At 38.9% G+C, this 13,786-nt stretch overlaps 1 protein-coding gene across 1 annotated transcript in view; it reads right to left on the reverse strand.

The window, feature by feature from the left end:
• Positions 1-13,786, reverse strand: part of LOC137332364 (heat shock 70 kDa protein 4-like) — a 61,823-nt gene that overhangs the window by 30,391 nt on the left and 17,646 nt on the right. Inside the window, exons 6-9 of the mRNA XM_067996130.1 lie at positions 12,841-12,974; positions 9,573-9,817; positions 7,387-7,463; positions 5,450-5,601 (exon numbers count right to left, since the gene is read on the reverse strand). Coding sequence (XP_067852231.1) covers positions 5,450-5,601; positions 7,387-7,463; positions 9,573-9,817; positions 12,841-12,974 — 608 coding nt within the window. The remainder of the gene's footprint in view (positions 1-5,449; positions 5,602-7,386; positions 7,464-9,572; positions 9,818-12,840; positions 12,975-13,786) is intronic.

Genomic DNA, 13,786 nt, shown 5'->3' on the forward strand with positions numbered 1-13,786 from the left:
TACATACAGGCTAGTGAGTACAAAACTGCTTTGCTGGGCTATTAAAGTGGGATAAGCCATTCAACTAGTAGCCAAAAAACACGAATGCCTTTGCTGGTGTTAGTCTCTAAAGGCAGTAGTGCCACCTTATTACTTTACCCCAGTGCTGACATCATGACTGGTGACAGCACATGAAGACTAAATATTTTGTCAGAGCCCTCAACATTAGGTAAATGCCAGGAAGGGCAATTAACCAATTGAGTGACATTGCTTAAAAACATATTTAAATTTATAGAGCTGTTTTTAAAAAACACATAAAAGTATATTCCATTGTTTAACCAAGACAAGATTCACACTTGGCAGATCTGATGTCCTAAAGATCCGAAGTCCCAAAGCAGCACTGAACAGGTCATCTACAAGCCCTTTTGGAGCATATGGACCCTGGGGGGCTAGGAGTAATGAAAAGAAATAACTTGCATTTATTTAGCACTTTTCACGAGCTCAGGACTTCCCAAAGCAATTTACAGCCAATTAAGTACTTTTTGAAGTGTAGTTCCTGGTGTAATGTAGGAAATTTGCCAATTTGCACATAACAAGGTCTCACAAACAGCAATAACTAGTTTTAGTGATGTTCGTTGAGGGATAAATATTGGCCAGGACACAGGGGAGGACTCCCTTGCACTTCTTCAACAAGTGCCATGGGAAGGAAGACGGGGTCTCGGTTTAGCATCTCATCCGAAAAATGGCACCTCTGATAGTTCAGTGCAGTACTGGGGAGGCACTGCACTGTCAGTATAGATTGTGTGCTAAAGTCTGAGTAGATGGAAAAGGGAGAGAAACAGAAAGGGCAGGACAGCTAATTATAAGTTTAATAAAGGGAACCATGGAACGCATGTTAAATCCCCTCCATCGCTGAATTTTCATAGATCGTCTGTGCTATTTGCTGGAAAGTGCCAAATATTTCCCTAGGAAAAAAGTGAATGGTCAATTTTAGGAGGGGCTGGCTCTTGCAAAATGCATTTAACATAGCTTGCATTCTAGCATATCTACTCTACTTTAGTTTTGTATGGTAATATTATACAATTACAGGCCAGTCAGTTTAACCTCGCTGATGGGGAAGCTTTTAGAAATGATAATCCGGGACAAAATTAATAGTCACTTGGACGAGTGTGGATTAATAGAGGAAAGCCAGCACGGATTTGTTAAAGGGAAATCATGTTTAACTAACTTGATTGAGTTTTTTGATGAGGTAACAGAGAGGGCTGATGAGGGCAATGCGGTTGATGTCAAGTATATGCACTTTCAAAAGGCGTTTGATTAGTGCCACATAACAGGCTTGTCAGCAAAATTGAAGCTCGTGGAATAAAAGGGGCAGTGGCAGCATGGATACGAAATTGGCTAAGTGACAGGAAACAGAGTAGTGGTGAACGGTTGTTTTTCGGACCGGAGGAAGGTATACAGAGGTGTTCCCCAGGGGTCGGTACTAGGACCACTGCTTTTTTTCATATATATTAATGACTTGGACTTGCGTGTACAGGGCACAATTTCAAAATTTGCAGATGACACAAAATTTGGAAGTGTAATAAACAGTGAGGAGGACAGCAATAGACTTCAAGAGGACGTAGACAGGCTGTCAGAATGGGCGGACACGTGGCAGATGAAATTTAATGCAGAGAAGTGCGAAGTGATATATTTTGGCAGGCAGAACGAGGAGAGGCAATAAAAACTAAAATGGTACAATTCTAAAGGGGAGACAGAGACACCTGTGGGTATATGTGCACAAATCTTTGAAGGTGGCAGGACAGGCTGAGAAAGCAGTTAAAAAAGTATATGGGATCCTGGGCTTTATAAATAGAGGCACAGAGTACAAAAGCAAGGAAGTTATGATTGAAACTTTATAAAACACTGGTTCGGCCACAGCTGGAGTATTGTGTCCAATTCTGGGCACCGCACTTTAGGAAGGATGTGAAGGCTTTAGAGGGGATGCAGAAAAGATTTACTAGAATGGTTCCAGGGATGAGGGACTTCAGTTACATGGAGAGACTGCAGAAACTGGGGTTGTTTTCCTTAGAGCAGAGAAGGTTGAGAGGAGATTTGATAGAAGTGTTTAAAATCATGACTGGTTTAGATAAAGTAAATAAAGAGAAACTGTTCCCATTGGCAGAAGTATCGAGAACCAGAGGACACAGATTCAAGCTGATTGGTAAAAGAACCAACGGCGACATGAGGAAAAACTTTTTTACGCAGCAAGTAGTTATGATCTGGAATGCGCTACCTGAGGGGGTGGTGGGTGCAGATTTAATCGTGGCTTTCAAAAAGGAATTGGATAAATATTTGAAGAGAAAAAATTTGCAGGGCTATGGGGAAACAGGACTAACTGGATTGCTCTTGCAAGAGCCGGCATGGGCTTGTTGGACCGAATGGCTGACTCCTGTGCAGTAATGATTCTATATCTCCCAAGAACAATAACGGAATCCATCTTGTACACAATAGTTTGGGAAGTTTCATTTCTTTTTAAAAAGAGAAAAAGGTTGCTTTTAACAGAACTATCTATATTACAGATGATTTAAAGGATAAAAATTAGAACTCGTTAACAATGCGCAGACATGACTCTGACACCTAAAATACAACATATAAATGGACCTGGATTATTAGAATAAATTTTCCTATACTAAATTTATAATGTTTTCAAAATTAGGTTCGGTAAAGAACATTAAACTATCTCGTGAGTTTTTTTTAAATAAAAAAGATGTCAGCAGCTCAAATTATCTCGTATTCATAATTACGACAGCGCCGAAGTGTGTTAATTGCAGGTAAGATGCAGCAAATCATTGGACTTTTTGTCAATGTACATCGTACTGATGCACAGCAACAATTTTGATAAAATATTCAGGAGGGGAAGAAAAGTTGACAATACTCAACTTTAAATTTGAGCTCAATTTGGTGAACTGAAAATCTTCATCTCAGTTATGTTAAGTGGGGGTGACAAAAGGGTCGGTGCTTTGGGAAACAAGGTGGTAGGAAGTAGACACGTGAACCTCAACAATACGTTCCAATTCAGATTTCTGAAAGTAAAGATTTATATTTGGATCTAGATTCTGAATCAACTCACCAACTGCTTCCTGAGAGTGAGAATGCTGCACTGCACCAAGCAATTTGCCCAGGGAGTAGCGCCGCATAGTTCTACATCATGATACATTTTCTTGGGCCAAATTGAAAGCAACTAAAAGTACATTCTTTGGGTAAATGCCAGTGGTCAAGAACACTGCCAAAACTCAACAAACTATATTGAAATTGCACAAGCTGCACACTTGGAGAGAATGAAGAATTATTTTTGCTCTGTAGACGATTTCAGCATTTGTCTAAAGAGAATTTTCCCTAAACCTTTTCTACTGCATGAGGCTCACGTTCTAGGACTTCCAATTTATGAAATCCCACCTCTGCAATGCTAGTGCAAAAAGCAGCCTGTTAATCTCATTTTTGTGGGTTGTTGGGTTTCCCTAAAGATTGATTTAAATTTCGGATATTTGTTGATCAGTTCAGCAAAGCTCAAATGGCTGCACTTCACCGTAAATCATAGTATGATAGTAGTATCATAGTACGTTACAGCACAGGAGGCAGCAATTTGGCCCATTGTGCCTGCGCCAGCTCTTTGAAAGAGCTATCCAATTAGTCCCATTCCCTTGTTCTTTCCCCATAGCCCTGTAATTTTCTTTCCCCTTCAAGTATTTATCCAGTTCCCTTTTGTAAGTTACTGAATCTGATTCCATCACCCTTTCAGGTAGTGCATTCCAGATCAAAACAACTCTGCATAAAAGAATGTTTCCTCAAGTCGCCTCTGATTCTTTTGCCAATCACCTTAAATCTGTGTCCTCTGGTTACCGACCCCTCTGCCACTGAAAACAGTTTCTCCTTATTTACCCTACCAAAACAATTCATGATTTTGAACACCTCTATCAAATTTCCTCTTAACCTTCTCTGCTCTAGGGAGGGCAACCCCAGTTTCTCCAGTCTCTCCACATAACTGAAGTCCTTCATCTTTGGTACCATTCTAGTAAATCTCTTCTGCACTCTCTCTAAGGCCTTGACATCCTTCCTAAAATGTGGTGCCCAGAATTGAAAACAATACTCCACCTGAGTTTTATAAAGGATTAGCATAACTTCCTTGCTTTTGTACTCTATGCTTCTATTAATAAAGCGCAGGATCCTATATGCCTTTTTAACAGCCTTCTCAGCTTGTCCTGCCACCTTCAAAGATTTGTGTACATACAGCCTGAGGTGTCTCTGTTCCTGTACTCCCTTTAAAATTGTACCATTTAGTTTATATTGCCTCTCCTCATTCTTCTTACCGAAATGTATCACTTCACGCTTCTCTGCGTTAAATTTCATCTGCCATGCGTCTGCCCATTTCACCAGTCTGTCTATGCCCTCCTGAAGTCTGTTACAAACCTCCATATTGTTTACTACATTCCCAAGTTTCATGTTATCTACAAACTTTGAAATTACACCCTGTAACCCAAGTCCAGGTTATTAATGTAAATCATAGATCAACAAATTTCCTTGCCTTCCTGGTCTCATTCAGCAGATATGGGAAGGCTAGAAACTGAGTGGAATAGAACTTCATTGAAGGCAGGACTTTAAAAAAAATCATCTTTCACACATACCACCCTCTCCCTGAAAAGGCAACAGGATGGAATAGCAGTCCTACTCCGAGGCTTCTTCTAGTGACTCTTAAATATGCTCGTCAAAGATTTGTGATAAAAAAAAAGTACAGGAGACTTTCCTTTTCTTCCTGTGAAAAAGTAAACGACTCCACTAGGCCAATAGAGATCAGGCACACATTATGGGGGAATTACAGGCATAAGCCTTAATCCTGCCAAGCCATTAACGCAGCACATTGGTATGCCAACATGTTACACCCTAGACTGTCTACAGACGTTTTATTTTTTGTACATTAAGTAGTATTACAACAGAAATGGAATGATCAGGTGTCCCAAGTCCCCCATGGCAGTTTTCCCCACCAATCAAATCACACTCACTTTTTAAAAAAGTTAATTGTAATTTTAATTTTAAAACAATCTTATATGGTGACACTCAATGTTTAAGTTAATGGTAGACACACCAGCTCTATTTAAAAAAAAAAGTGATTGGGAGGAACTTAGCATCAGCATTGAAGTTTCTTGTACATTGAATTAAAAATTTTACAGCACAGAAATATGCCATTCTGCCCAACAGGTCTATGCTGGTGTTTATGCTCCACACAAGCCTCCTCCCAACCTTACTTCATCTCATCCCATCAACATAACTACTTTGGACTGGTCTGCACTAATGGTGTCCCAACTCAGTAACTTCCGTAGTACAATAAAAATACATTTTCCGTGACAGTCATGATCAATTATCGGTATTGCCTCATTAGAGAATGGCAAACTAGGCACCATGTTTTGGACTACAAGTGATATAAACTTCTCACCTGCAAAGCACAACCACGTGCTACAGCCTCATCTGCATTTAACGTTGTACTGAGGGTTTTACCAAAGAACTTGGCAATTCTTTCTTTAACAGCAGGGATACGAGTTGCTCCACCCACAATCTCAACAGCATAAATATCCTCTCGTTTAAGCTCTAAAGGGAGGAGAAACATTTGTTACTGAAGGATTACGGTAGCAGTTTTACAATATTTATGGTATGCTGGGAGGGTGAGAAATGGAGAATGATAAAATGTTCCAATATGAAAGCTTTTCTTCTTTAGAATACCATTAATCTAGGCACAGAATAAGTCTATGCTGAAATGATAAAGTAATCCATTTTAAAAGGTATCATAAAAACATCCGAATTCATACTTTCAAGACTGGTTTCTGACATTACAAGTACAGTGGTGAGATAGAATCACTGAAGGGAAACACTTTCATTATTCTAGGTTCTCATTTTAACTAAACTAGCATTTTCATCAAGTAGGTTTTTTTGGTGAATAGGCTTCAGGATATATTTCAGAAATATGTACAAGACATAAATGTTTAATATTTAAAACAGCATCTACAAATAAAGGAATAGCTTCTAAAGAGGGCAGACATCTACACCTAATGAGAACACGAAAGGATCCTATTTAAAATGGTTATAAACCAAAAAATAGCAAGTCAAGATGTTTTTTGAAAAAAAGGTTTCTCCCCATCCCTTTTCTCAAGGTGTTAACTTTTTGCAGAGACACTGGATGCCCTCTGGTACTTTGCCCAAGTGGTCATTTTTTATGTGTGAGCCACTGCAGTGCATGTCAGCAGGCTATCTGACTTCAGGGGTATCCAGAGTTCAATTATGTGCTATTTCGATGTCCATGCACATGCTCATCCAGCAGAGATCGCTACATAGCGATCAAGAGCAGGAATCTTGGTCTACTTTCCCTTTCCTATCCCAGGGGCACTAACACCAATTTAGCACCTTCCACCATCTTGGGCGAGGTCAGCAGACTCAGCACTGTCTGGGCATCAAACCTGGGATTTTCCTGGTCTTTATAGCTGCCGTAACAAACTGAGCTATCAAGAAAGCAATGTTAAAATTTATTAAATTCCAACAGTAGAAACATTTTCATAGATGTTTTTTAGAACATGGAATGTTTTAGCATAGGTGGCTATTAAGGCAGAGACTACATTATTTAAAAAGAAATTATGAACAGGAATAGGCCATTCAGCCTCTCAAGCCTGCTCTGCCATTCAATTGGATCACGGCTGATCTGCACCTCAGCACCATTTACTCACCTCTGCTCCATATCCCTTGATACCCATACCTAACAGAAATCTATATCTCAGTCCTAAAAGCTCCAATTGTCCTAGCATCCACAGCCTTTTGGGAGAGTTCCAGATTTCTACTACACTGTGAAAAAGTGCTCCCTGATTTTGCTGCTGAATGGCCTAGCTCTAATTTTATTATGTCCCCTTGTTCTTAATTCCCACTCCAGAGGGAATAGTTTCTCTGTATCCACCCTATCAAATCCTTTTAATGTTTTAAACACCTCGATCAGATCACCCCCTTCTATACTTAAGGGAATATAAGCGAAGTTTATGTAACCTGTCCTCATACTTTAACCCTTTAAGCCTCAGTATCATTCAGGCGAACCTGCACAGCAGCCTCCCTAAGGCCAATATATCCTTCTTGAGGTGCCCAAAACTGAATGCAGTACTCCAGATGGACCTGACCAAGGCGCTATACATAAATTAGATAAGTATTTGAAAAGGAACATAAAAGCTACGGAAACAGGTCAAAGAAATGGGATCACAGTTGAAGAGCAAGCTGTGATGAGCTGAATAGTCTCTTTCTGTGCTATAATTACTATGATTCTATAATTAGAAAAACAAAGTGAAACTGAAGTGTAGAACATCCAAAGATAAATCAATCTGAATTAATTTGTTTACTCACTGGTTTGTTCCATAAGACTGCGAAGAGGAGAGTCCACTCTGGACAAAAGAGTACTGCACATCTCTTCAAACTGGGCCCTTTAAACAATCCAAAATAGAAAAATGTTGAGAAGTTTTTACCCAAGATTCAAGGAAACATTATACTGCTATCCCGCGTGTAAAAATATGTATTCTGTCCACCTGCTTTTAAGAAATAATTGCATAAAATTACATTTCTGTCCCCTGTATTTTTTGAAAACCATCTCCTTGTAAGCTACATTTATAAATGATACCCATAATTTTGAAACCACTATTAAAATAATAGACCAGAGCAGAAGCTGACTAAACAGTTATTCAAGGTGATACAAATCCCTGATCAGGATATAGATCAGATTCTCCACTTTGAATGCAAAATATGCTTTCAATATTTATTGGTCCAGTTTCCTTGACAATTGTTTCTTCTCTCCTATCCTTTTAAATTTGTCTCACAAACTTTTTGATGGCATGGGTCAATGTCACAACTTTCCAGACACCATTTTAACTTGGACATATATTGCCATTCCTTCATTGTCAGTGGGTCAAAATCCTGGAATTCCCATTTAATAGCATTGTGGGAGTACATGGACTACAGCGGTTCAAGGCGGCCTACCACGACTTTCTCAAGGACAACTAGGGATGGGCAATAAATGCCGACCTTGCTATTATATATTAAAAAACTGAATTCAGCATTGGTTTGTCATAATTAAAATGAGCAACTCAGTCACATCAAGTCTGGACTGTCCTTCAAAATATATTTGATTTTATATGCATGAATAACTCAATTTTTTAAACTGATTTATCTCAAACACTTTTAAGAAAACCCAAAAGAATTTAGTTATTCCAGGTACTATATGGTATAATCAAACAACAGGCATTCATTTCATAAGATTTGGGAAAATAGGTGACTGCTTCTACTTTAAAATATAGAGGAAGTTTTATCCTCCAGCAGGAAGAGGTTCATCCTTCAAACCAGGCCTTGAGGCAGAGTCCATGCGGACTCAAGTAAGGAGTCATTAGTTTGTGCATAAACCATGACATTTTGAAGCGGCATCTTTTGAAAAGCAGAAATGGGACAGCTACCAGACAAGCTGTTGGTTCATTTGCTATTTTGAGTTTTGCACAGCTGCTGACATCATGACTGCATTGTGTGCCATGGTCTTCTGACTGTGCACAGCATGCACTGTACACAGCCCTGTTCACAAACTGCTAGACATCCCAAAGCTCACAGACTTACCACCGATCAACACAATTTAGTTCAATCTCTTGCAGCCAGTTAAACAGTATTACATTTTCTGTCACCTATGTAACCTTGACAAACAACTTGTCAAGTGGTCTAGATAGCAGAAATGATCTGTGTACCAGACAGTTATGTGCATCCTCTCCAACATGGAGAAAACAAGTCAGGAGAGAGCAAGAAACAGCTTCAGCATGCAGTAATCAAATTTAAAATGATTAGCCACATCTCAAATATTGCTATTAAAATATATAATGTCTTTGATTTGAAATGCAACACATCTCTGTCACAGATACCAGGAAAAACATCTCTACTCAAGGAAATGATAAAACTTGGAATCATCTGCCAGGCAGGGTAACAACGGCAAAACAAATACAGTTGTATCTTGTCCTCAATGCAGATCTAGGCGATGCAAGAAATTTACATCAGGCTTTTGTAAAGCAAATTTTCATATAAATTCTGAAACAAAATTACCCTGGGAAAAAACTACATGCTATGGACATATTTAATCTTCTAATGCGAGAAGAGTTTCCATGCTGCCCTTTGTGCATTTGGTTCAGGTCATCTGAATACCTTTGGTTCTACACCATAACCACCATTAACATCTACACCATTGTACCTCAACTATGTAACCAGTGGCTGAATACAACCAACTTATTTTTTCTTTTTCCACTTCATGGTTATCTAACAGAATTCAAATTTACTTTTAAAAAATATTCTAGTGCAGTGAGATACACTGAGGCAATTAAAAATCTTAGATCATATTGACAACATAACTTGTTCTTGATGCACTTTATCTTGCAAAAATGTAATTTGTTCTCTTTCATGTTCTGTGTTGCAATAAGCCCACACCCATTATAAGTAGCAACCAATTACTGTATCTTTCCATAACTTCTAAAGGACCAGAATTCTGGAACTTCAACATTATTTTGTACCTGTTCAATACTCCAGAAACATCAATGTCATTCATGAAACACTCAATATTCATTGGTAGGTCGGATGCGTTGGCACTCATTAGTTTCTTCAGCTTTTCACATTCCTGGAAAAGCCGCAATACGGCTCGGATCTTTGATTTAACATCTAGTTTGTACTTTTTACCAAATTCTTCACAGAAATGATTTACAAGAATCTCATCGAAGTTCCTTCCACCCAGGTAGGGGTCAAAAGCAGTAGCAAGGACCTAGGACAACACAAGCCTGCAGTTAAATGGCAAGGGAAAAAAAAACATTGCAAATGCAGGAAATCTGAAATAAAAACAGGTTATGATGTTTTGGACGTGCACCCTTCATCTGTTCTAATGAACAGCATACCCAAAAACGTCATAATCCATCTTTTCTCTTTACAGCTGCTGACTGACCATCTGTATATTTTTATACCAAGAAATAATTAGTTATAGAGTATTAAGTTTTAATGATGGAGCCACATGTTTGGGTTAATTTGAAAGAGGAGTATGTGTATTTAATATTTTTTTATACGCCAACAGATAAACTATCTTACCTCTGTGACTAATTTTTATCTCACTAATTTTAGTACATGACTGCCAAGATATAACCAATGAAAATTTGACATTTTTGCTATCAGATACAAACACACCATTAATTTATTTTGTTTTTAGATGTGGCTTTCAGTTTTGGAGAAGAGATCTCACCCAGTACAGAAGTCACATGTCTAATTTGTCAACATGGTAAAGTGGCCTTGCTACATAGACTTAAAGAACTGGGATATTTGGTACATCCAAATGCCGTTATAAAAAAGTGTAGATTGGAAGTTCATGTGGATGCAAAGGATGAGATTTTGGCTAAAATTCCAGTATACCATGCAAATTCAGAAGCAGTTACACAAATTGCATTGTGGACTGTGTAAACTATCAATACAATCATGATTCTAAACCAGTCACATCACAGACACAGATAGCAGCTGCCAAAGCGTGATCAATGGTTGATATACCTGTTTGTTACAAGAATTAATGAATTGTGGGAGTCATGGTGATAAAAAGGGTAGGACGTCAGGAGTACTGATTTCTGTTGTGGACTGCCAAAAAGCCAATGAAATGGATAATGGTGGTACACTGCTTAAAATACAAGGCCACAGAGACCAGTGTATTAATTATGGTTGCTAGAGAGTTCCAGAAGTAGCATTTATGCATGCCTATGTGGAAGAGGAAAAGGGAACATGTGAGATTAGTAAGCCAAATTATCACAGTTGTGTGGCTGCCTTTTCAAAGTGATTCATAATCTTCCAATCCTCACTTAGATATGGGGGTGGCGCCAGAGGACTGGAAAATTTCAAATGTTTACACCCTTGTTCAAGAAAAGGGTGTAAAGATAAATCGGGCAACTACAGGTCAGTCAGTTTAACCACGGTGGTGAAGCTTTTAGAAACGATAATCTGGGACAAAATTAATAGTTACGTGGACACGTACGGATTAACAAAGGTAAGCCAGAACGGATTTGTTAAAGGCAAATCGTTCAACTAACTTGATTGAATTTTTTGATGAGGTAACAGAGAGGGTTGATGAGGGCAATGCGGTTGATGTTGTGTAAATGGACTTTCAAAAAGGCGTTTGATAAAATGCCACATAATAGGCTTGACAGCAAAATTGAAGCCCATGGAATAAAAGGAGCAGTGGCAGCATGAATACAAAATTGGCTAAGTGATAGGAAAGAGTAGCAGCAATGAACGTTGTTTTTCATACTGGAGGGAGATATACAGTGGTGTTCCTCAGGGGTACAGTACTTGGACCACTGCTTTTTTCGATATATATTAATGACTTGGACTTGCGTGTACAGGGCACAATTTCAAAATATGAAGATGACACAAAACTTGGAAGTGTAATAAATAGTGAGGAGGATAGTAATAGACTTCAAGAGGATATAGATAGTCTGGTGGAATAGGTGGACACATGGCAGATGAAATTTAACGCAGAGAAGTGCAAAGTGATGCATTTTGGCAGGAAGAATGAGGAGAGGCAATATAAATTTTACAATTCTAAAGTGGATGCAGAACAGAGACACTTGGGGATATATGTGCACAAATCTTTGAAGGTGGCAGGAAAGGTTGAGAAAGCGGTTAAAAAAGTATACGGGATCCTGGACTTTATAAAATAGAGGCATAGAGTATAAAAGCAAGGAAGTTATGTTGAATCTTTATAAAACACTGGTTCGGCCAAAACTGGAGTATTGTGTCCAATTCTGGGCACCGCACTTTGGGAAGGCCTTAGAGTGGGTGAGGAAAAGATTTACTAGAATGGTTCCAGGGACGAAGGACTTCAGTTACGTGGAGAGACTGGAGAAGCTGGGGCTGTTCTCCGTAGAGCAGAGAAGGTTGAGAGGAGATTTCATAGAAGTGTTTAAAATCATGAATGGTTTAGTTAAACTAAATAAAAAGAAACTGTTCCCATTGATGAAAGGGTTGAGAATCAGAGGACACAGATTTAAGGTGATTGGCATAGAAACATAGAAAATAGGAGCAGGAGTAGGCCATTCGGCCCTTCGAGCCTGCTTTGCCATTCAAAATGATAATGGCTGATCCTCTATCTCAATACCATATTCCCGCTCTCTCCCCATACCCCTTGATGCCTTTTGTGTCTAGAAATCTATCTAGCTCCTTCTTAAATATATTCAGTGATTTGGCCTCCACAGCCTTCTGTGGTAGAGAATTCTACATGTTCACCACCCTCAGTGAAGAAAGTTCTCCTCATCTTAGTCCTAAATGTCCTACCCCATATCCTGAGACTGTGACCCCTCGTTCTGGACCCCCCAGCCAGGGGAAACATCCTCCCTGCATCCAGTCTGTCTAGCCCTGTCAGAATTTTATATGTTTCAACGAGACATAGAAGACGTTGGAGGCATGTTTCAATTATAGAACATCTTCTATGTTTTAGCACTATTCCAGTATAGTGGGTGGAGCAAGAAGAAATGATCCCTTAAGTAATATTCTAAAGGAGAAATTGTAAGTTAAACTAATGACCAAATTCAGACTAGAACCACTCTATTAAAGGTTGTTGATTATTTCTGGGAACAAGAACTTTATGCAGTAGAATCAAGATCACAGTAAAGCAGGTTGCGGCTTCTCTATTATGAAGGAGGCCTCAAGCAGAAGTAGTGTTTGTGAGCATTTACTGTACATACATTGCTTATATTTGTTCCACAAAATGTCAAGAAATCAGACTTCACATGCATTAAAAAAACTGCTCGACCTTACCTTTAGTTTCCCCTTATTGAATGCACAGACTGAAACCTGAAACGCTGAGTGTCCCAAATCAACAAAAACAACATTCCTTGGCTTCTCCTCGGGGGCTGGTAGGTCTTGCTTATATATCCCATAAGCGAGTGCAACTGCATAAAAACAAAATCAGACTGCTTTGAAGTGTGAGAGTGAAAAGCCTATTTAGCCGTTGAAATACCCACATTTCTCCTTCATAAGCATGGATTGAAAAAAGCTGATTGAGAAAAGGCAATTCAGATCAGTGCTACCATTGGCCTCAGCACCATCATGCTAAGGAGGGAAAAATTCCTATTCCTGATCACCAGATCCTTACTAGAAACTGTGTGGACACTGGAGTAGGACCTGTGGTTTTCTCATGTCTGATTGGTTTGCTGACGTTCACTGTTTAGGCTTAAATAAACAATGGTCACTTGGGCAAAGTACCAGAAGGCTGCTTGAGTCTATGGAATTGTACCCCGACATGAGTCTCAGCCTTTGAGAGAAAAAGAAGCCCATCTTTTAAAAAAAAGTTAATTTAAATTAACTGTTTTCAACAGATTATGAAATTGATAATCTACACTGAAAAAAAATTCTACCCACTTCATGTGTGTCAATTTTTACTCATAAGTAAGTTAAATAATTTACATTCATTTTATCTATGTATCACTTGATGCATTTAAGGGGAAACTAGATAGAAGGATATGCTGATAGGGTTAGAAGGATGGGAGCATAAACGCCGACATAGACCAGTTGGGTCGAATGGCCTGTTTCTGTGCCGTGGGCTCTATGTAATTCTGTCTTTCAGCATTTGAAAGGACTACCACATTTGCCCTCATTCTTTTCTCCAAAAATAACTAGCTGAAATTCAATTATATAGCCTATTCTCATCACCCAGAATTATCAAGGTCCATTAGAGAATAGTACTCTAAACATGCACAATATT

This window comes from Heptranchias perlo, chromosome 14, assembly GCF_035084215.1.
Source record: "Heptranchias perlo isolate sHepPer1 chromosome 14, sHepPer1.hap1, whole genome shotgun sequence".
NCBI classification, from domain to species: Eukaryota; Metazoa; Chordata; class Chondrichthyes; order Hexanchiformes; family Hexanchidae; genus Heptranchias; species Heptranchias perlo.